Raw genomic sequence first — 23,793 nt, 5'->3', positions numbered from 1 at the left:
TTACTCTGTTGTCTTTTACAGCTTAAATTAGAAGAAATGCCCCAAAATAAATAATTTTTCTGACAGGAGTGTCTCCAGCTCAGGCCGATGTTTTTTTAAATTTGTTTCACTTGTTTTTGGCCTCCGGCAGGAAGGTCCCCCCTTATGATCCGCTCAAGGTTTCTTCCCTCCTAAAGGGGAGTTTTTCTTGCCACTGTTTGGCTTAAGGTTTTTCTCCCACTAGGGGAGTTTTTACTGTCTAGGGGAGTTTTTACTGTCATTGTTTATGTAATAATTGCTCGGGGTCATGTTCAGGGTCTCTGGAAAGCACCTAGAGACAACTTCTGTTGTAATAGATGCTATATAAATAAAATTGAATTGATAATTCAAATTGAATCAAGTTCCTTGTTAGTATGAAGGGTTTTTAGTGGATATTTATTAATCTACTTGAGGGAGGAGACAGGGCAGAGTGTCGTGCTCCGTCATGTGCGCTCAATTCCACGTTGATTGTGATGTTCAAAGAAATGAAGAAAAGAGATGGCCTCAGGACAAGTTGTTGCTACATCCAGGGTCAGACACATGGCTCTGGCATGATTGGTGACCAAAGCTTTCTTCTCCCGTCTCTAGACAGGTGCTGCCAGTTCCTGATCCACTTCCCAGCATGTTGGGTGCTGTTTGGTATTTCAAAATAGTCAATCCTGTAAATCTTTAGCATGTACCTCCAGTTAAGACCTCCACCGGGGGACTTCCTGTCTACCATGTCATGTTCCCCCATGCCCTGAAGGATGAGGTGACACCTTAATATTAAGAAAAGAATTGAAGACAAGTGTAATACCGTAAATGACCACTGTTTAAACCGGCATTATGGTCTGTAATCTGATCTGAGTCACAGTGACAGTCTGCAGGTCAGTGAGTGATAAGACCTATCCTGCATAAGGAACAGTTTTAATCTGTAACCGGATGGACTGGCCTGAGACCATGCATGACCAGGTTTAAGGGTGTGATTGATCAACCAAAACAATTTGAATCCAGTAAGACTGCACACAGTTCCAAGTACAGAAGAAACCCTTCCTCCCAAAAATCACGATGGAGGGAGTTTTGTATTTAAAAAATGTTCTGAATCTCAGAAGCAGCACAAAAGTCCCCAATATAGACGAGTTAGCACTCGTTAGTTGTTAAAAGCCCATCCCGATGATCTGAACTGTCTCACCGGGATGATGTCACAGAGCTCCTCACGTCCTCAAGTAAAGGTGGTGCACTTTTGGCCGGAAAAAACTTGTGCACAACGCAAAGGGCTAATTAAATAGACACAGATATTAAGAACAATAATAATTTCCATCGATGCCAGCTGTCTGCTGAGTACATGAGTTACCAGAGTTTATTTTCTCTTTTTCTTTTATTGAATTTACGTTTTTCTTCCGAGCTGATTTATGTTTATTGATTGTTTTATCTTGGATTAAATGTAGTTTGGGGAGTACCCACTGCCTGGTACTGAAACCAAGACACCCCCCGGACCTGGGTCCCTACGGGAGGGTGAAAGTCAAAAAAGAAGAAAAGAAAAAGAAGCTGTGGCCACTAAGATATTAGGAAGAGCCTGTAGATGTAAACCCAACAGCTTGATATTCAAGTCAACTTTATTTATATAATTTTTATAAAAAGAACAAAGATAGAACAAAAAATTATATATGATAGATAATAAAACGATATTATACATTGGCACATTTTTTTTAAATGTCAAAATAATACAACTCATAAGAACATTTTATGAAGCAACTAAGAAAAACTTGTGAACACTTTTCTCTCTGTTTACCTCATAAACAAAACAGAGGAAAGAATCTGTCCTAAACCAAGATTGTTTTACCGTCAGATGGAGGAGCAGGTTACACCAGAGCAGATGATGTCACATCCGGTTTAAGCAGATGTTACAAGTGAACCAGTTTTCTTCGTTTGATGAAAGTACGTGCAGGAGCACACACACACACACACTGGCATGGACGAGTGTGTGCGATCAGTGGATGACACCATCAGGACGCTCGGGTCTAAATGAGGAGGTGTTCTGGGTGTCTATCAGCAGCCAGATAAAAAACGAAACTCTGCTTCTCCTAAAATGGCTCCTGACAGCCAAAGGTCCTGAATTTGCCCTGGTGGCAAATTTAGTTCAGCCTCCTCTCAGCAGATGTGTCCTAATTTAGTCATCGGGGAGCATTTATAAAGGACCAGGCTGCAGCCCTTCATCAGCAGATGACACTGCCCTCTCTCTCGTTCTGACCGCTGTCCACCTCCGTCCTCCGACCTCCACCATGGGAGACGCTCTGATGGCCGAGTTCGGGAAGGCTGCTCCTTACTTGAGGAAGTCGGATAAGGAGCGTCTAGAGGCTCAGACTAGACAGTTTGACATCAAAACGCAGTGCTTTGTTGTTGATGATAAAGTAGAATACGTAAAAGGACAAATCCAGAGCAAAGAGTCCGACAAGGTGACTGTCAAGAAGGAGGATGGAACCACCGTGACTGTGAAGGAGTCTGATGTTCATCCCCAGAATCCACCAAAGTTTGATAAGATTGAAGACATGGCCATGTTTACGTTCCTCCACGAGCCAGCGGTGCTGTTTAATCTCAAAGAGCGTTACGCCGCCTGGATGATCTACACCTACTCTGGGCTCTTCTGCGTCACCGTCAACCCTTACAAATGGCTGCCAGTCTACGACAAAGAGGTGGTGGAAGCCTACAGGGGGAAGAAGAGGACCGAGGCCCCCCCTCACATCTTCTCCATCTCTGATAACGCCTACCAGTACATGCTCACTGACCGGGAGAACCAGTCTGTCCTCATCACCGGAGAATCCGGGGCGGGAAAGACGGTGAACACCAAAAGAGTCATCCAGTACTTTGCCAGCATCGCTGCAGTTGGCGGAGCCAAAAAAGACACCAGCAAAGGAACGCTGGAGGATCAAATTATCCAGGCAAACCCCGCACTCGAGGCCTTTGGCAACGCCAAGACTCTGAGAAATGACAACTCGTCTCGCTTCGGAAAGTTCATTCGAATTCATTTTGGAACGAGCGGGAAGCTGTCGTCTGCTGATATTGAGACGTACCTGCTAGAGAAGTCACGTTGCACCTATCAGCTCAAGGCTGAGAGGAACTACCACATCTTCTACCAAATCCTGTCCAATGAGAAGCCAGAGCTGCTGGACATGCTGCTCATCACCAACAACCCCTATGACTACGCCTACATCTCCCAAGGAGAGGTAACAGTCGCCTCCATCAACGACTCTGAGGAGCTGATGGCCACTGACAGCGCCTTCGACGTGCTTGGCTTCACCGCTGATGAGAAGATGGGCGTCTACAAGCTGACCGGTGCCATCATGCACTATGGCAACCTGAAGTTTAAAAATAAGCAGCGTGAAGAGCAGGCCGAACCCGACGGGACAGAGGCGGCTGATAAATCAGCTTACCTGATGGGGCTGAACTCAGCAGACCTCAACAAAGGGTTGTGCCATCCCAGAGTCAAGGTGGGAAACGAGTATGTCACCAAGGGCCAGAGCGTGGACCAAGTCTACTACTCCATCGGTGCTCTGGCTAAGTCAGTGTATGAGAAGATGTTCAACTGGATGGTGGTGAGAATCAACCAATCATTGGACACCAAACAGCACCGGCAGTACTTCATAGGGGTGCTGGATATTGCTGGATTTGAAATCTTTGATTTCAACACATTCGAGCAGCTCTGCATCAACTACACCAACGAGAAACTGCAACAGTTTTTCAACCATCACATGTTTGTTCTGGAGCAAGAAGAGTACAAAAAAGAGGGAATTGACTGGGAGTTCATCGACTTTGGGATGGACCTGCAGGCCTGCATTGACCTTATCGAGAAGCCTATGGGAATCCTGTCAATTCTGGAGGAAGAATGCATGTTCCCCAAAGCCAGTGACCAGACCTTCAAGGCCAAGCTCTACGACAATCATCTGGGAAAAAACAAAATGTTTGAGAAACCGAGACCGGCGAAGGGAAAGGGAGAGGCTCACTTTGCCCTGGTTCACTATGCTGGAACGGTGGACTACAACATCTCTGCCTGGCTGGTGAAAAACAAAGACCCCCTGAACGAAACTGTGGCCGGTCTCTACCAGAAATCCTCCCTGAAGCTGCTGAGTCTGTTGTTTTCAACCTACTCAGGAGCTGATGGTGGAGATAAAGCAGGTGGCAAAGGGGGCAAGAAGAAAGGTTCCTCATTCCAGACAGTGTCAGCTCTTCACAGGGAAAATCTGAACAAGCTGATGACCAACCTAAAGACCACTCATCCCCACTTTGTCCGGTGTCTGATTCCTAATGAGAGGAAAATTCCAGGAGCCATGGACAACTGCCTGGTGATGCACCAGCTGCGCTGCAACGGCGTTCTGGAAGGCATCAGGATATGCAGGAAGGGTTTCCCAAACAGGGTGCTTTACGGCGACTTTAAGCAGCGCTACCGGATCCTGAATGCCTCCGCCATCCCTGAAGGTCAGTTCATTGACAGTAAAAAAAGTGCTGAGAAGTTGTTGGGATCTCTTGACATTGACCACACTCAGTACAGGTTTGGCCACACAAAAGTCTTCTTCAAAGCTGGGCTGTTGGGAACGCTGGAAGAGATGAGGGATGAGCAACTCTCCCGAATCATCACCAGGATTCAGGCGAATGCCAGAGCAATCCTCATGAGAGCGCAATTTGCCAAAATTTTAGAACGCAGAGATGCCCTGATGGTGATCCAGTGGAACCTCCGGTCTTTTTTGAGCGTGAAGAACTGGCCTTGGATGAAGCTCTTCTTCAAGATCAAACCCTTGCTGAAGAGTGCTGAGTCTGAAAAGGAGATGGCGAACATTAAGGACGAATTCAGCAAGCTGAAGGAAGCTCTGGAAAAATCTGAAGCACGGCGAAAGGAGCTGGAAGAGAAAATAGTGACTTACCTACAAGAGAAGAACGATCTGACCCTGCAGATCCAGTCTGAACAGGACACACTGACAGACGCGGAAGAACGCTGTGAACAACTTATCAAGTGCAAGATTCAACTGGAGGCCAAAATGAAAGAAATGTCTGAAAGGCTGGAGGATGAGGAGGAGATGAATGCCGATCTCACGGCAAAGAAACGTAAGCTTGAAGATGAGTGCTCTGAGCTGAAGAAAGATATCGATGACTTAGAGCTAACTTTGGCCAAGGTGGAAAAGGAGAAGCATGCTACGGAGAATAAGGTAAAAAACCTGATGGAGGAGATGGCTTCTCAAGATGAGAACATCCTGAAGCTGACCAAAGAGAAGAAGGCTCTGCAGGAGGCCCACCAGCAGACACTGGATGACCTGCAGAGTGAGGAGGATAAAGCCAACAGTCTGTCCAAAGCTAAAGCTAAACTGGAACAGCAAGTGGATGATCTAGAAGGATCATTGGAGCAAGAGAAGAAAATCCGGATGGACCAGGAGCGCTCCAAGAGGAAGTTGGAGGGGGACTTGAAACTGACCCAGGAAAGTCTGATGGACATAGAGAATGACAAACAGCAGCTGGAAGAAAAGCTCAAGAAGAAGGACTTCGAGGTCAGCCAAGTAAGTTCAAGACTAGAAGATGAGCAGGTGGCTTCAGTTCAGCTCCAGAAAAAGCTAAAGGAAAATCAGGCCCGAATCGAGGAGCTGGAGGAGGAGCTGGATGCTGAGCGTGCAGCCCGGGCAAAAGTGGAGAAGCAGCGCTCAGATCTCTCCAGAGAGCTGGAGGACATCAGTGAGCGCCTGGAGGAAGCTGGTGGGGCCACATCAGTTCAGGTGGAGTTGAACAAAAAGAGAGATGCTGAATTTCAGAAGCTCCGCAGGGAGCTGGAGGAATCAACCCTTCAGCACGAAGCCACTGCCGCCACCCTGAGAAAGAAACACGCAGACAGCGTTGCCGAACTGGGAGAACAGATCGATAATCTGCAGCGTGTCAAGCAGAAGCTGGAGAAAGAAAAGAGTGAGCTGAAGCTGGAGCTAGATGACTTGTCCTCCAACATGGAGAGTGTGGTGAAAGCCAAGTCAAACATCGAGAAGATGTGCCGCACAATGGAAGACAACATGAATGAGTACAAGAGTAAGTTTGAGGAGGCTCAGCGGTCAGTCAATGACCTGACGACGCAGAGGGCCAAGCTGCTCACCGAGAACGGGGAGTTTGGCCGGCAGCTGGAGGAGAAGGAGTGTCTGATATCACAGCTGACCAGAGCCAAGACTTCGTACAACCAGCAAATGGAAGACATTCGTCGACAGTTGGAGGAGGAAGTGAAGGCAAAGAACGCCCTCGCCCATGCCGTGCAGTCCGCTCGTCATGACTGTGATCTGCTCAGAGAACAGTTTGAGGAGGAACAGGAAGCCAAAGCTGAGCTGCAGAGAGCTCTGTCCAAGTCCAACACAGAGGTTTCAGCGTGGAGGACTAAATATGAGACTGATGGGATCCAGAGGACAGAGGAGCTGGAAGAGGCCAAGAAGAAGTTGGTTCAGAGACTGCAAGAAGCAGAGGAGGCCATCGAGGCAGTGAATGCAAAGTGCTCTTCTCTGGAAAAGACCAAAAATCGCCTCCAAAATGAGATTGAAGATCTCATGCTGGATTTAGAGAGATCTAATGCTGCCTCAGCAGTTCTGGACAAAAAGCAAAGAGGCTTTGACAAAGTGGTGGCAGAGTGGAAGCAGAGGTTTGAGGAGTCCCAGTGTGAATTAGAAGCCTCCCAGAAGGAGGCCCGGGCTCTGAGCACTGAGCTTTTCAAACTGAAGAATGGCTATGAGGAGTCACTGGATCAGCTCGAGTCCATGAAGAGAGAGAACAAGAACCTCCAAGAGGAGATCTCTGACCTCACCGACCAGCTTGGAGAAGGTGGCCGCAGTGCTCATGAACTGGAGAAGATCCGGAAGCAGCTTGAACAGGAGAGGGCAGAGCTCCAGTCAGCGCTGGAGGAGGCGGAAGGCTCTCTGGAGCACGAGGAGAGCAAAATCCTCAGGGCACAGCTGGAATTCAACCAGGTGAAGGCTGAAATGGAACGCAAGCTGGCTGAGAAAGACGAGGAGATGGAGCAGGCCAAGAGAAACTACCAACGAATGCTCGACTCTCTTCAGTCCTCTCTGGAGTCTGAGACCAGGAGCCGAAATGAGGCACTGAGAGTCAAGAAAAAGATGGATGGGGACCTCAATGAGATGGAGATCCAGCTAAGCCAGGCCAACAGACAGGCTGCCGACTCCCAGAAACAGGTCAAGAGTCTCCAGGCCTTCCTGAAAGACAACCAGCTTCAGCTGGACGACTCCCAGCACTGCAACGATGACCTGAGAGAAAACATCGCTCTGATGGAGCGCCGCAACAACCTCATCCAGGCCGAGCTGGAGGAGGTGAGGGCTTCCCTGGAGCAGACAGAGAGAAGTCGCAGGCTGGCTGAACAGGAACTGACTGATGCAACTGAGCGAATGCAGCTCCTGCACTCCCAGAACACCAGTCTGATCAACCAGAAGAAGAAGCACGAGGCAGACCTGCTCCACCTGCAGACCGAGGTGGAGGAGGCCATACAGGAGAACCGCAACGCAGAGGAGAAGGCAAAGAAAGCCATCACAGATGCAGCCATGATGGCGGAAGAGCTTAAAAAAGAACAAGACACCAGCGCCCATCTGGAGCGCATGAAGAAGAACATGGAACAGACCATCAAAGACCTCCAGCACCGTCTGGATGAGGCTGAGCAGATCGCCATGAAGGGGGGAAAGAAGCAGCTTCAGAAACTGGAGACTCGCATCAGAGACCTGGAGAACGAGCTGGATGCAGAGCAGAAGAAGGGAACTGAGTCCATCAAGGGGGTTCGCAAGTATGAGCGCCGCGTAAAAGAACTCACCTACCAGACTGAGGAGGACCGCAAGAACATGGCACGCTTGCAGGACTTGGTGGACAAGTTGCAGGTCAAGGTCAAGTCCTACAAACATGCAGCTGAGGAGGCGGAGGAGGCCGCCAATGTTAACATGGCTAAACTCCGCAAGCTGCAGCACGAGCTGGACGAGGCGGAGGAGAGAGCCGACATCGCCGAGTCACAAGTCAACAAGCTAAGGGCCAAGACCAGGGACGGATCCTCCAAGAAGGGCCTGGATGAGTGAGGAGATGCCAGAAGGTCAACGTAACAGGTGTGTTGATGATTATCCAGACCATAGTTAGGTAGCTCGATGTGATCGCATTGATCCATTCGGTGGCTTTGCAGACAACCAACAAGTTTAAATGCCCGCAGCAATGTGAAGGGAACGACCATCTTCACTTTGTGCTCGTTAGAATAAAAACAGTTCTTATTAAACGTGACCCTGGAACACCGATCGATGGGGATCGAACAGTGAACCTGTGATTATTAGACCTTACAAACGTTAAAGTTCAGGTCTGCTGTCAGTTTCTGAGATTATAAATTAAAACAAAGACTCATAATCAGGACGTTTACCCTCACCAGCAGCACTCTAACCGTATCAAACACTTCAGTCTGTATAGTCTCTCCCTCCAGAAAACTGGACTAGTTACCCCGTCCTCAAAAAACTGGTTACAGAATTATTACTAAATGTTGTTAATTCACTGTTTATAAACGTTGTTAAAAGAGTACATCAACACAGTTAGCTGCTGCTTCTGGATACAGACTCTAGTGGTCCAGATCCAGACTCTAGTGGTCCAGATCTGGATCCAGACCCTAGTGGTCCAGATCCAGACTCTAGTGGTCCAGATCTGGATCCAGAACCTAGTGGTCCAGATCCAGACTCTAGCAGTCCAGATCCAGACCCTAGTGGTTAGTAGAGGAACCGCACGTCCAGATCCAGACCCTAGTGGACAGTAAAGGAATCGCAGGTCCGGATACAGACCGTAGTGGACAGTAGAGGAACCGTAGGTCTGGATCCAAACTCTAGTGGACAGTAGAAGGACCACAGGTCCAGATCCGGACCGTAGGTGATCTCAGGTAACTGAGAAAGAGGAAAACGTACATTTTCCATGAGGAAGTAAATTTAACGTTTATTTTGGCCAAATCTTCATCTTCACGGAATGAAGTTTAATCCTGAGTTTAACTGCAGCAGGTCTGGATTTCTCTATAATCGGATCTCTGTGAGCGTTTTTTGAGGCTCTTCATCAACGTGTGAATCTGTTTTGATTGACAGGTGGTCCCGGATGTCCATCACTGCAGCTGCAGCGGAGACCAACACCAAAGATAACGAGTACTTACCAGAATCATCTCACTGGTCACTAGTCAGTCACATGTTCATAGAGACAAACTCACCGATGCTGATGCTGCTCAAAGTCCAGCTGGAGGTCAAACAGACGTCAGAGGAAGGGTAGGTTTTCTAGTGAAGGTTCTTGTTGCGTTTTTAACGCTCATTACTGAGTCTTGACAGACAGATGGAATAGTTCAGGCTTCACTCGTCAGGGAGGAGATAGTTGGAGAGTTTCCATCACAACTTCTTCACATACTTATCCAGACAATCTCTATCATGTCAAACCACAAAGTATTAAAGTTGATCACTGCTGCATCAAGTGTTATTCTGGTGGCAATAAACTCAGACATGTTGACTGGTTCATGTTTGCCCGCTGTTTCATTGTTCTACTCAACAAGTATTTAGCACTGTTGAATAAATACTCTCAGAAATGGTCTTAGAGAAGCATCTGATGCTGAACATCAACTTGGAAAGAGTTCTAAAGGACAGTTCAGTGCTCAGCTGTCAGAAAGATCATTCACAAGTGCAACATATATATGTGGATCTTTACAAGTTACAATAAAAAATAGCATATATGTACAAAGATCCTGAACATGAACGAGTTGCATAGATGTCATTGATATTAAAATAAAAGCAATGACAATGATAATAATTAATTAATTAAAAATGGCCGACTTCCTGTTCGGTTTCAGCCATGGCGCCAAGAAACCTTTCTTTAAGTTGCGACATGATACAGGTGTGTACCGATTTTCGTGCATCTACGTCCAACCGTATTGTGGGGCTTGAGACACAAAGTTTTCTAGGGGGCGCTGTTGAGCCATTTTGCCATGCCCATTAATGCAAACCATTAAATATCACATTTTTTGCCAGGCTTGGCTTGCGTGCAAAATTTGGTGACTTTTGGGCCACGTTTAGGGGGAAAGAAAGGCCCTCATTTCATCGGAAGAAGGAAAAAAACGAGAACGAGGAAAATAAAAACATCTCCTACAGATACAATAAGGCCTTCGCACTGTAAGTGCTCAGCAGTGGTGGGTAGTAACGAGTTACATTTACTCCGTTACATTTACTTGGGTACGTTTTGGGAAATTTTTTACTTTTAGGAGTAGTTTTGAATCACTATACTTTTTACTTTTACTTGAGTAGATTTGTGAAGAAGAAACTGTTACTCTTACTCCGCTACATTAGGCTATGTTGAGCTGTTACTTTTCTTTTATCCCTTTTATCCACATACGCGTCAATCTCATGACATCACTGGGTGATTCTTTTGGAAAAATGTTTGTTTTTGCATGTTTTGTCACATTTACACAGACTCAAACACACACAGAGTTTCTATGAGTTCATGGGCTTGTTCTAGTTCTGCCTGCGGAGCCTGGTTAAAAAAGATTAATTTATTTTTTTATTCTGTTATTATTTTATTTATTTTATTATTTATTAAAGTACTTGAATTTACTTTAAGATTATTTTAATTTAAGCTATTTTTTCTAATTTATTTTATTATTTTATTGATTTAATTTGGCTGAATATGATTATTTTGTACTTTTGTCTGTTTTAATGGTTGTGTTAAAAAAATAAATCAGACGTTACTCAACAGTTACTCAGTACTTGAGTAGTTTTTTCACCAATTACTTTTTTACTTTTACTCAAGTAAATATTTGGATGACTACTTTTTACTTCTACTTGAGTCATATTATTCTGAAGTAACAGTACTTTTACTTGAGTACAATTTTTGGCTACTCTACCCACCTCTGGTGCTCGGGCCCTAATAATAATAATAATAATAATAATAATAATAATAATAATAATAATAATAATAATAATAATAATAATAATACAGCAACAGTCCCACTTGTGGTCAGGCTCGGTGTTTCTGAGCTTTGATTGTGACCGGATGATCTGGTTCTTCCGGTCCGTGCTGAGCCGGGTTAACTTGACGGTTGCGGGTATAAAGCTGGAGCAGCTCGGGATGAGGGGCTGAGGGACCGGCAGGCTGACGGGAGGCTGACGGGAGGCTGACGGGTCTGCGCCGGTCTGAAGCTCCTGCAGCTCCTGCAGCCCCACAGCTCCGTCTCCATGCGGGAGCAGAGGAGGTGGCCCCCGCTCGGCCCCGCGGCCCGGACCAGACCGGCCACCTACACCGGGGACCGGGGGGCGCGGCTGGCGGCCCGGGACGGCCGGGCGGGGGTGCGGCTGGCCACCGTGGGGGGGTACGTGCTGGCCGTGTCCCTGGCCGCCGGCCTGCTGGCGCTCTACTACAGCCTCGTCTGGACCCCCACGGCGGGCCAGGACCGCGTTCACACCAGGACCGGGACCGGAGCTGAAGGAAAGACTTCAGATCATGGGACCAAATGTGGATGTAAGACCTGCCTGGTCCGAGACGGGGACGGCACTGAAGACCCATCCATTCATAAAGATGCGGGGGAAGACGGTCACGTGACCAGCAGCGTTGAAACTACTGTCAGAAGTATTGACAGAAGTGATGACAGAAGTACTGACAGAAGTACTGACAGAAGTATTGACAGAAGTGATGACAGAAGTATTGACAGAAGTGATGACAGAAGTATTGACAGAAGTGATGACAGAAGTATTGACAGAAGTACTGACAGAAGTACTGACAGAAGTATTGACAGAAGTATTGACAGAAGTGATGACAGAAGTACTGACAGAAGTATTGACAGAAGTACTGACACAAGTACTGACAGAAGTATTGACAGAAGTATTGACAGAAATACTGACAGAAATACTGACAGAAGTACAGGAATCCCGCCTGCCGGGTCCTCCAGCCGCCCCCCCGGCTCTCCGCCGCCCCCTCTGCCCGGCCAGGGCGTCCCCTCTCCGGCCTCGGGCTCCGCGGAGCCCCCGGCCGTCACCGCGGAGGATCCGTCCAACCTGCCGACTCACCGGGATCCGGGGGCCGCTGACGGCTGGGCGGACACGGACATCTCCGGGTCCGGGACGGACGACTAAAAACCAATTACCGCAGGGACATGAGTCGCAGAGAAAATACCACCTTTCTGTATTTTCCATAAATGCAAATAGATTCTGTTGCAGTTCCCAAGTTTAGTCTCAGGTTTATGTTTATACCATATCTTTGTACAATGCTGTGTAACCATGAATAAAAATCATTTAAAATATAACACAGACAGAACTTTAATTACACATTAAAACACAAAGATGCAGTTTAATGTTGTTACAAGTTGCTTGTGAGAAGTTAAGTTCTTGTTATTGTGGAAGAAGTTTTTCATTTATTTTTTTCATTTATTTATTCTTTCATTCATTAAAAGAAAAACAAAACAGTTTAATATAATCACAACAAATCTCTTTCCTTGAATGAAAGGGAACAGAAAAAAGACTACGCTTATTGTATCTGTCCCTTTTTCCTAAGAAATCAAATTTCAATTAATGTAATAATAAAAAAAAAAGAAAAGAAAAAATTATGCAATTAAAAAACAACCCTTTCCAATAAACGTAATTAAAAAAAAACATTAAAAAACAAAACCTAAACTACAACAAAGTTATAAAATAACACAAAATAGCTGCCGTCAAACACAGATAGTCATATTTCATTTCCATTGGTGAATTAATGATGAACCAAGTTGGAGTTTCAGGGTGAAACAACCAATCAAGACTTCCAGCAAGTTACATAAGTAATCCTGGATTTGCTTCCACTTGAGCTGATGATGTTTGTTTGTCGGGAACCCTGGTGCGTCCTCGTAGCCTGATGGTACTCTGCTGCAGGTGGTCCTCCACAGATGGGAATGCTTCTCTTGGTGTTTCCTGCTATGTATTTCTGGTTACAATTACATGGTCTTCATTGTTTTAAAGATGTGTTCAAACATTGATTGCTGTTACTGTTCAACATTTACTGGCTGTCTGAGAGTATCTGATGTTAGCACGGTTCCCAGAACTATGCAGCAGACCCACAATACAGTTCAACAACGGACAACAGGGCCAGGGGCCTTGGGGGATGACTTTTTAGCTGCTAAACACGAGTGACCCTCTAAGCCAACTCTCGAAAAGAGACGAAGGACAGCAGGGCCGTCTCTAGCTTTCACAGGTCCTCCAATATGATAAAGACATAAAGACAAGGAATTAAGATGTGAGTAAAATTGCATGGCAAAAACAAACAGAATGTCTCGCTTTAAACATTTATAAACTTACTGAAAACCAATGGTAATTTACAGAGTAAAATTACAACTAAAGATTAAAGAAAGAAAACTACAACAAAGTTGGGTTCCATTTACATCAGGAGTTACTGTGTCAGAAGAACCAGACACGCCCCCCTGTGATGTCCAGAGGTGTCAAGTAACGAAGTACAAATACTTCGTTACCTTACTTAAGTAGAAATTTTGGTTATCTATACTTCACTGGAGTAATTATTTTTCAGACGACTTTTTACTTTTACCCCTTACATTTTCACGCAATTATCTGTACTTTTTACTCGTTACATTTTAAAAACAGCCTTATTACTCTATTTCATTTCGGCCTTTAAAGAAAAAACCTATCCAGTTAAATTGCTCCATCCGGATAGAGTGAATTTGGTTGTGGTTGTTTCAGATGTTCTTGTCCAGTTTTGTTCTTACATCCGTTCCCTCAGATTCCTGCAACTAAACTTGGATGTACATTCCAATAAAGGTTAGGATAAATGATAACATGCCTCTGAAGTTTGACTTTTTGCACCATTACAATACTTATAGGCAACTAGTCATCATATCTGCTGCTCTCTGAAACACATGTTAATGCTCAATAGTACACATATATGGTTCTTTAATATATTTGCATTATACTAAGATGCTTCATTTTCAATGGCTTTTGTCCTTAATAGCTTTTTTCCCCCTTAAGTAGTTTTGAAACCAGTACTTTTATACTTTTACTTGAGTAAAAAACTTGAGTTGATACTTCAACTTCTACAGGAGTATTTTTAAACTGTAGCATCTATACTTCTACCTGAGTAATGAATGTGAATACTGTCACCTCTGGTCATCTGCAGGATTCTGAAGACTGATTCTAAAGCCTCATTATTGTACGACAGCGCAAAACAGACCTGAAAGCTAACAGGCCCACTTATGTCAATCTGTGTGGTGTTTGGATGTTGTTAGGGGTGTTTGGATGTTGTTAGGGGACGGTTGACAGCTTTGCTGGACCTAGCTTCCTGTCATTGATGGCGTTTATGATATCACCACAGTTGGAGGAATTTCAGCACTTGGAGGTGCCTCCAGGTTGCTAGGCAACAGTGGCAGGACTTTCAGAGTAGCAAAAGTGTATCTAGATGTTCACTCAGTACACTTACGAAAACAAAAAGTTATTTTGAGATTTATAATGTTAAATTATTCACAAGTCAGAACCCAGACAGTTTTACGTAGAAATTATTATGACAGTTTTTTGACGGTACAGTAATATAGCTGTCCCTCAGAGAAACACACTCATAATTAGCATAGTCATAATTTCTGCATTGTCTTGGATTTGCATAAGGGACCAGTCCTGTTTGGACACACATCCTAACTTGATGGACTTCCTTAACAGTTCTTTGAACCAGACTGTAAATATGTTTATTTCTGCTGTAAAGTTTTAACCTAGCGGTCAATGGAGATGGACTCACTGTTGGATCCAGACCCTAGCGATTGGTAGAGCAACCGCAGGCCTTGGTCCAGCCCCAAGTGGTCAGTAGAGCAACCACAGGTCCGGGTCTAGACCCAAGCGGTCGGTAGAGTAATGACAGGTTACAGGAATGCCATCTCTACTGAAGAAGCAACTTTCACTGGGGTCTGGACCCAGACCTGCAGGAACTGCAGTTTTTCTGTACTTCCAGGTCGACTTTCTTTTTAAAACTGGAGGTTGGTGTCTTTTCGTCTGTTCCGGATAAACACATCCCATCTGATAATGTCAGGAAGGCCTCATTACTAGAATCTTTTCATCTTTGACTTAATTATCTTAATTACTTCCTGTCTTTTGCATGTACCAAAGCACTTTCATCACTTCCTTTGCATGCTACTGTATCCTTTGGTATTTTAACTAAAGTATCTCCATACTCTGTGCGTTGTGTACTTAGAGAAGGTAATCTCGGGGTACGTTTTGGAGGGTTCTCCGACAGTATGGGGCACTGGGTCCATTGCTAGGTGATATCCAGTCGCCATACAAGCGGAGGGACAGAGTCTGGTTAACCAGGAGTAAGTTTGCTTCAGTCCAGTTGAGAGTTGGCATCCATCAGGGCTGGTCTTTGTTACCAACTCTGTTCATAACTTCATGGACAGAATTTCTAGGTGCAGTCAGGGGATGGACGGGGTCTGGTTTGGTGACCAAGGATGCAATGTCTGCTTTTTGTGTGAAATGACACCCCAAAGTTATTTCAGGCAGACAATCTCTACAGTGCGTGCACCTGCTTATGTACTCTCTGAATGGTTCATTCCAATCACTTGATTTGTTCTTTGACCTATTTACGGACCGAAGAGCATGCTTTCTTGGATGCCTTCAGATGTCTCACCTACCAAGCTCGCTGTCAATCCCACCTCCACCCGACTTCCACCACAAATTACTGTGTGAGTCGTCTGACTGAAATGGTAGAAATGAGAATCAGCACCTCCAAATCTGAGACCATAGTCCTCAGTCGGAGGCTGTCCACTCCAGGTAGGGAACGAGTGACGGAAGAATGAAGCAGGAGACTGACAGGTGGAACAGTTCATCCAGTAATGTGGTTTCAGGCATGTCCAACCCAGTGGAGGCCCCGTGACCCAGGACATGCTGGAGAGATTATATGTCTCTGCAGCACCAGGAATCATAGGTCTTCATGTCCCCCCACAGTCTGAGCAGAGAGCCCACAGAACCAGGAACCAGCTGGATCCCACCCTGAACAGGGGCCAGAGGAGGAACCAATGAGGAACAAAAGGAGGACCCAGAGCAGGTGGAGCTGTAGTCACAGAAGAAAACAAAAGCAGACACTGGAGGAGGAACCAAATCAGGTATCAGAGGAACTAGACTTCCAGGAACCAAACCAGATCAGGTATCATAAACTGTGTGTGTGTTAGTGGGTGTCCGGGCTGCAACCTAATCTGAAACTGGACCAACCTCTTCCTCCGTTATTTCAGCTGTCCAGTCTCCGTTTACAGTGAAGGACCTGGTTGGGTCCGCTGACCTACCGACCTACCGCTCCTTCCCACCTGGTGCCGTTAGCGTACCACATCAGCTGTTCGCCAACTGCAGATGCAGGAAAAGGAAACTGAAGAGATCAACACTGACGCAGCTGAGAAGATTTCTGTTCGCTGTTGACATAAACACGTACCAGGAGAGTACACCAAGTCACCCACTAACTCACCCACCAAGTCGTCCACTTACTCACCCACCAAGTCAGCCACCAAGTCCACCACCAAGTCCACCACCAAGTCTCCCACCAAGTCAGCCACCAAGTCCAACACCAAGTCACCCACCAAGTCCACCACCAAATCACCCACCAAGTCAGCCACTAACTCACCCACCAAGTCAGCCACTAACTCACCCACCAAGTCAGCCACTAACTCACCCACTAAGTCCACCACCAAGTCACCCACCAAGTCAGTGACCAAGACGACCACCAAGTCACCCACCAGTTCAGTTCAGTTCAGGTACCAGATGAGAATTGGGGGGTACCAGAGAAGTAACCAGGATCCCGATCAGCAGCAGTGACTGCGTTTTCATGCATCAATAACCCTTTTAAAACCCGAATATTGGCATAACCCGAATTTGCACGGTCATGTAAACACCAATAACCCCTTTGAATAACCCGAATTTGCTCATATTACGGTTTTTAAAAATCCGAATATGACCCCTGGGTTACTCCTTTAAAAACCTGAATATTCGGTCATGTAAACGCCAAACGGAATATCCCCATCAAACGGAACATTCATTTGTTTTCTGCGCATGTTCTGTTCACAAGGAATCTTTGTCTTTGGAGTCCAGGAAGTTCTTATAAACAGGGAGAAACGCAAGACCACGCCACACTTTTGGAGTGAGGAGGAGACTAATCACTTTATAAATGTAATGAAGGAAATGAACATTTTGGCATTTGTAGACGGTAGAAAGTACCGGGATAGCGAGATTTACAAGAAGGTGAGCGAAAAGTTGCGTGAAGCAGCATTTGTTTTGAATTTGGATACAGGAAGAAGAAGCGGAAATGACGGTAATTGTGTCATCACGTTCTCCGCGCGTCGCTGGTTTGATCCAGATATCCCAAATGATTAATTACCATGTAAACAGGGATAACCCTGTTTGCTCACTCATGTAGACGTAATATTCCGAATGTTTCAGTAACCAGAATATTAGAAATAACCCGAATTTTGACTGCATGTAATACATAGTCAGTGAGGAGACAAGATGGTGATTACTCAAGCTTCTGTTTGGACTTTGACTTGCAAACGTATTTGGTGTTTAAATGGAGGAACTTCAGAGGTTGCATGTTCTCCCCGTGTTCCCTTGGGTAGCTAATGGGAGCTACCCTCACAAAAACATGCAGCAGTCCTGGGCTATACATGCCCCCTCTGGCCAACCGGGGCGTCAGATGGGGTGGGGAGGATCTGGCCGGAATAACGTGATCCTTCCACGTGCCAGAGAACTGCTCACTCCTCAAGTAAGGAGGAGACTTGAGTTCAGTCCAGGGCCATTCCGGGGTTGGCAGAGGGTGAGCAATGTCCAGGACTGACGTAGGTAGGAGCACTGGGTGATAAAGTGGGAAAAAATCAGGGATAAAAATATTTAAAAACCAAAAAAACTGGAGGAACTTCAGCGAACAGTCCGCTGCTAACCCTAATATTCACTTCTCCAATCTAAGAGATCATGTGACTGTTTTAGTTCCTGCTCTTCCAAAGCTCTTGTGACTTTACATCAGTATGCAGGAACGTCAGTGTTTTGTTTTTTGAGAAAACCATCTGATGGAGGCATCATCTCAGAGAGGATCTGAGGGCACCGCTCAGTGATCCGTCAGCGGTTAACTCTGCAGAGACTCTAAACGTTCTCATTATAGTCGCGTTTGATCTTTGGTCCATTTTTCTGAGCAGCTGAGGTTCAGAGACGTGTCCTGATGAGCGGGTCGCTCCATCAGTTTAACGAGCTTTCTGGCTGATTGCAGCTGAGCTCGTTAATCCCGTCAGACAGAGACGGATCATTCGGCTCCTCCGGAGGTAAACTCTTTTATTTTTAGATGAATTAATCTCCTCCTGTCCAGACAGGAAGTGAATCTGTTTAGGCACAGATTAATCCTGGGAGATCCTGGTTTATCGTTATTAGACGTCCAGCCAGAGGAGCTGCTGAACCCTGCTGCTTCAATGAATGAATGGATGATAGATGTATTCTTAAAAAGTATACGGGTATTAATAGCCAGTGGTTCCCAAACTGTTTTTGCCAGGCCCCCCTTTTGTACATAACAGAATTTTCGAACCCCCCCCCCCCCCCCCTGACCCCAACACAGACACACACATCTTTTGCATTCAAATGCGACTGCAATTTATTTCATATATTGAATATGTGCGAAAAAACTGTCCATCTCTGTAAAAATAGATTTTCAACCTGACCAGCTCCCAGAGATTGAAACAACAACAATACAAACAGGAGCCAAAATCTGAACATTTGCTCTACACCTTTAATCCCCACATCTTTTCAGTGATGTGAGTGGGCTTGCTTCATGTGTGCAACACATTTCTTTTTTTCCTTTTTACTGTACAATACAGTATGCATTACTTTCAACATATTTTTGAAAAACAGCAGCAACAGCTAAACAAACAATCAAAATTTCAACAATTGCTCTGCAAAAATGTCAGTTTTAATCCCCACACCTTTTCAGTGAGTGGGTGGGCTTGTTTCATGTTACAAATCCTCTCAAACCGGGGTTGCAGGTGAGAAACTGCCACATGACGTTCCAGTAGCGGCGGGTAGTTGTGGGACCTGAAGCAGCAGGTCCCCGGTTAGATTCCCGATGGCCAGACCATTACTTCATGTCATTCCCCTTCTCTCTTCCCCCTATTTCCTGTCTCTCTCTCACTGCACATATGTGTTGAAGGCAAAATCTTAAAGAAATAAAACATCTCCAAAAAAAATAAATTTTAAAATGAATCTACCTTCCAACCTCGCCGTTCCCCTCTGCAATAGGGCCGCGCCCCCCAGTTTGGGAACCACTGAGCTAGTATATTAAAACATGTATTAACTCCTCCCACGCCCATGTTCCTGCTTCAGCATCCACCATAGCCACATCCCTCTTGGCCTGCCGGTACACATCAGCTGCGGAAAGGGCAGATCGGACCCCTCTTCAGCTCGACGGTGTCCCTAACCGACAGGCGACCACCACCACAGAGTCAGTGTCCCCCACCTCCCTCGGGCTGAAGCTCCGCCAGAGATGGGAGTTGAATCTCTTTCTGACAGGGAACTCCCCCGGATGCTCCCAGCAGACCCCCACCCTACGTTCAGGCTTACCAGGTCTACCAGGCCTGGTAGTCTCCAGCAGGGCACTCTCCAGAACCCCATCCAAAGACCATCCAAAGTGTGAAGATGCCTTTTTTTCCCTCCTCCATCCCAGTGTCATCCTTTCTCAGCTAATTGCACCAGTGGACTCATGTCACATGTTGTCATCTGTTTTGTCTTTATTTTTATGTTGTCTTTAAAAATTAAAATTTTTTAATTAAATTAAAAAGCATCGCCGCTTGAAGCTTCTCTCACTCTCATCTTTTAATTTGGTATCGAACACAAGCCACAGACCCAGCAGCACATCTATCATCTCCTCCAGGTTCTACATCTTAGTGTTGTCTTCTTCATTTAGATACACAATCAAATACGTCACAGCAGCTTCTCCAACCTCCTACTTCTGCTCCAGGTGCTGAATTGTTATGGAAAAGAAACCAGGCCGAACTGAGATGAGCCGAGTAGGTGCTGGTTGAGTATAGTAGTAGTAGTAGTAGTAGTAGTATAGTAGTAAGAGTTGTCAGGACTTCACATCCATGACAACTCTGGGGGGTATAAATGTTTTTGTAACACGTTGGGAGAATTTATATGAAGCATTACATTTATTTCTAATATGATTGATGGACAGTCGGCTCAGTCAATGGCTAGCCGTTATCACTTGCTTGTCCGTAACCATCATGCTACCGCGCTTAGCGAAGCAACCAGTTACTGTATTTGTATTAAGCAGCGTCGGCCAAACACGGCAGTAATTATTAATTTCACTTCCAAAAACATGTTAAGAGGAATACTGTAAACATCTGCCGGCAGCTCTGCAGATGTTTCAGCGGGTTCGGCTGAAGGATTTGGGAGCACAGCTAACTTTGATTGACACGTGGTGGGCGTGTTCCCGTCTGCTTCCTAGGCAATATGGCGGCAGGCAGTACAAAAAAAAAGGCTTCAACACTGCTCTTCAGAAACCTATGGGTCATGTGACCTAATGTTGTGATCAATGTTTTTTGCAGCTTATGTGAGAAACCTGTTGATGACTTCACAGGGGTGTGTCCAGTTCTTCTTCTACAGTCCATCTGCAGCCAGTCCAGGTTTGAATTCCAGACTGTGTCCCTGTTTCTGGTCTCATTGGTGTCAGTAAGGCCTTGTTTGTTTTAAGAAGATCTTTTTCTTTCCTTTTTGTTTTTTATCTCATCTCCTCATTACGGTGGCCGAGACCCGCCATTGCTCCAAGTAGTAAGAAGAAAAGATTTACACGTAGCAACGTTGAACACTAACCTTTTCACTTATTTTCTCGTTTGTTGTTCTTCTTATTTCTTCCTTTTCACTTACCGGTACGTCTTCTTCTTCTCCTCTCACGTACAAAACACCGGTGCATCAGCAAAAATAGTCCCCGGTAATTCACTTCCGTTGTGGCTTTTTTATTTACGTCGTTTTTTTTTAATCTGCAGCAGCATTTATTATTTTATTTGCTGCGGGGTTTCTTTATATTTGTAGCGTTTCTTTTATTTGCAGCGTTTCTTTCATTTGCAGCGGCGTTTGTTTCAGTTTGCAGCGTTACTTTTATTTTCAGCAATGGCGGGTCTCGGCCACCGTACCTCATGCACTGTCTTGTAAAACAGAAGCCCGGAAATCGTGTTTGTCAGGAAAAACGCCTGTCATGAATCTGGAGGTTCTGTCTCAGGTTTGTTGGTGAAATCATCAGTGATCGTGGTGTGGATCCGTCTGTCCAGCAGTGCCTCCATGTGGACATTCTGTAAATTGCAGCCTGGAGCTTTATACAACAATATACAGTGTGTATGTGTATATATATATATATATATATATATATATATATATATATATATATATATATATATATATATATATATATATATATATATATATATATATATATATATACACACAATATATATATACACAATATATATATATATATATATATATATATATATATATATATATATATATATATATATATATATATATATATATATATATATATACACACAATATATATATATATATATACACAATATATATATATATATATATATATATATATATATATATATATATATATATATATATATATATATATATATATATATATATATATATATATATATAGGTCCATTTTCTCTCCTCTGTTGAGAACAGCAGGTGCGAGTGTCTAAGGCAGTCAAGGTTCCTGCAGGATGATTATGTTCTTTCTTCAATCATCACATGGTAGTGTCTGCCTGAACAGCCCCTCTTTGGGCATGTCCATATCTAACCCAGCACTGGTGTCGTAAAATTACTCTAAAACAAGTCAGTTTTAGCCCAGAGTGTAACCGACTAAATGTCGTTAACTTTGTCCTCCTACTCTCTGTCTTATTTTTTATTTTGCAACCATCTGCACTTCTACTGTTTATACTGTTTAGTGCTCTGTCTGGATCTGATTTAATGTGTGTTTATCTGTCTGATGAACAATTGGGGAAAGGGGAAAAATCAGGGAAAGGGGAAAAACTCAATTTTCCGCTTGAGAGTGGCAGTTTCCAGCCCGTTTTGAAAGGATGTGCAGTGCAAAACAGGCACACTGCAGCCACTAGTAATGCAGGGAAAGTTCACTTGTTTATGTTTTTTGCACAGATTGCAAATTAAGTTATGATGGCACAACTGCACTTTTACTTTCTCTTTTTGAACTTTGTGCAGTGCAAAACAGGCACACTGCAGCCACTAATGCAGGGAAAATTATCTTGTTTATGTTTTTGCAAATGAAGTTATGATAGCACAACTGCACTTTTATTTTCTCTTTTTGAACTTTGTGTTATTTGTTGTTTTTGATTTTGATTGAGTATCAAATATGACTGATATACTTGGTGCTAGTAATTTCAATACATTTAAAATCATTTGAAGTAAATTCGTCAAGATTTTTGTTGGGCGACGGGGGCAAGTGGGGCTTGACAATCCCCACTTGTCAATCAAAGTTAGCTGACAAAGTGGGGAATGACGAAAAAAGTTTGAGAACCACTGCCATAGCCCTTGGAATTGGGGTTTGACTTGGGGCGCTGGGATACGGCCTTTTAGGCCCTGTCCCAATACTCCCACTACCCCTAGTTTTCAGCCCTAGCCCTAAATTTTGCGCGTTCCCGTGAGGGTAGTGGTGTCCCAATTCCTCTTTTCACCTAGGGGTAGTGAAGAAAACGAGTGTAGTGGCTATGAATGTGTCCCTACGGATCGAGGGTTTTCAGATGCTGACTAGTTGATCTAGGGCCAGAAAAATTTCCCAGAATGCTTTTCGTCGTCATTTGCGGACTGAATCAAAAAAAAAAAACAAGGCAGACATTTCTTATTTTTTAGTAAATAAAATCAATATTTTGAGTTAGTTTCTGCATAAAAATGCGTTTTGATTACATTTCTAGCGGGAAATATATATTTTACTTTGATAATATTCACTCGTTTGATCGTAGTTGCGAAGATCACGCCAGAATAAAGAATAAAGCTGATTTATGGTTCTGCGTTACACCAACGCAGAGCCTACGCCGTAGGCTCTGCGTTGGTGTAACCGGGTTAGATTTCTGGGGTTAGATTTCATCTATTAAACCAACATTTATCTTCTCAACAGAGCTGCAGGTTTCTCCCCGGGACGACGGCGCAGGTTGACCCGGCGATCACGTCTGTACTCCGGCTGCTGCTGCTCCGAGCCGGCGGCTCTTATCTCCGAAAATATCGGGTCAAATTTCTTAACAGGCGTTATTTGGATAAACTGAGCCCAGGTTGGGGATCTTAACGGTTACTTTTACACCTGAAAAGTTATTAAAACTTAATAAAGTGGCATATTAACAGCGCTACAGCTGAAATTAAAACAGCTTTTGGCTCTCAGCTTCCTGATTTTAGGGGTGGTGCTGAAAGTAGGAGTAGTGGGAGTATTGGGACAGGCCCCTGGGGAGATTTCTAGTGCCCTAAAATCTGTGCCTTCTTTTTTAGGGCTAGTGGTAAAAAGTAGGGCTAGTGAAAGAAAGTAGGGGGTGTATTGGAATTGGGCCTTTGTGTCCCTGGCCTGGTGGGGACTTTGGTGGTCTATAGGGGGGTGTTACCTCGTGTCGGCAGGTGGGGCGGTTGGGGAGGGCCTGGGTGGCGGCCACTTGTCTTGAGCCGGTTCTCCGGACCATTCCGGGTGGGCTGGGCTGTGGGCCTGGAGCTTCCGCATCGGGGGGCTGGCCTCTGCCTGGGTGGGGGGTGGCTG

At 44.9% G+C, this 23,793-nt stretch overlaps 1 protein-coding gene across 1 annotated transcript; it reads left to right on the top strand.

Moving 5' to 3' along the window:
• Window positions 1–2,230: 2,230 nt before the first annotated feature.
• Window positions 2,231–9,525, top strand: myh6 (myosin, heavy chain 6, cardiac muscle, alpha). Its single transcript, XM_061706957.1, has 2 exons — window positions 2,231–8,108; window positions 9,111–9,525. Exon 1 carries the CDS (start codon window positions 2,280–2,282, stop codon window positions 8,079–8,081), a length of 5,802 nt encoding a protein of 1,933 aa, XP_061562941.1. The 5' UTR covers window positions 2,231–2,279; the 3' UTR covers window positions 8,082–8,108; window positions 9,111–9,525.
• Window positions 9,526–23,793: the final 14,268 nt, after the last annotated feature.

The sequence above is a fragment of the Cololabis saira genome, chromosome 18 (genome assembly GCF_033807715.1).
Source record: "Cololabis saira isolate AMF1-May2022 chromosome 18, fColSai1.1, whole genome shotgun sequence".
In the NCBI taxonomy this organism is placed as follows: domain Eukaryota; kingdom Metazoa; phylum Chordata; class Actinopteri; order Beloniformes; family Belonidae; genus Cololabis; species Cololabis saira.
This window is presented reverse-complemented; position numbering and strand designations above follow the sequence as displayed.

What these genes read in the sequence shown, in the direction of transcription:
- myh6 (XM_061706957.1), top strand. Translation starts at nt 2,280, where the DNA reads ATGGGAGACGCTCTGATGGCCGAGTTCGGGAAGGCTGCTCCTTACTTG.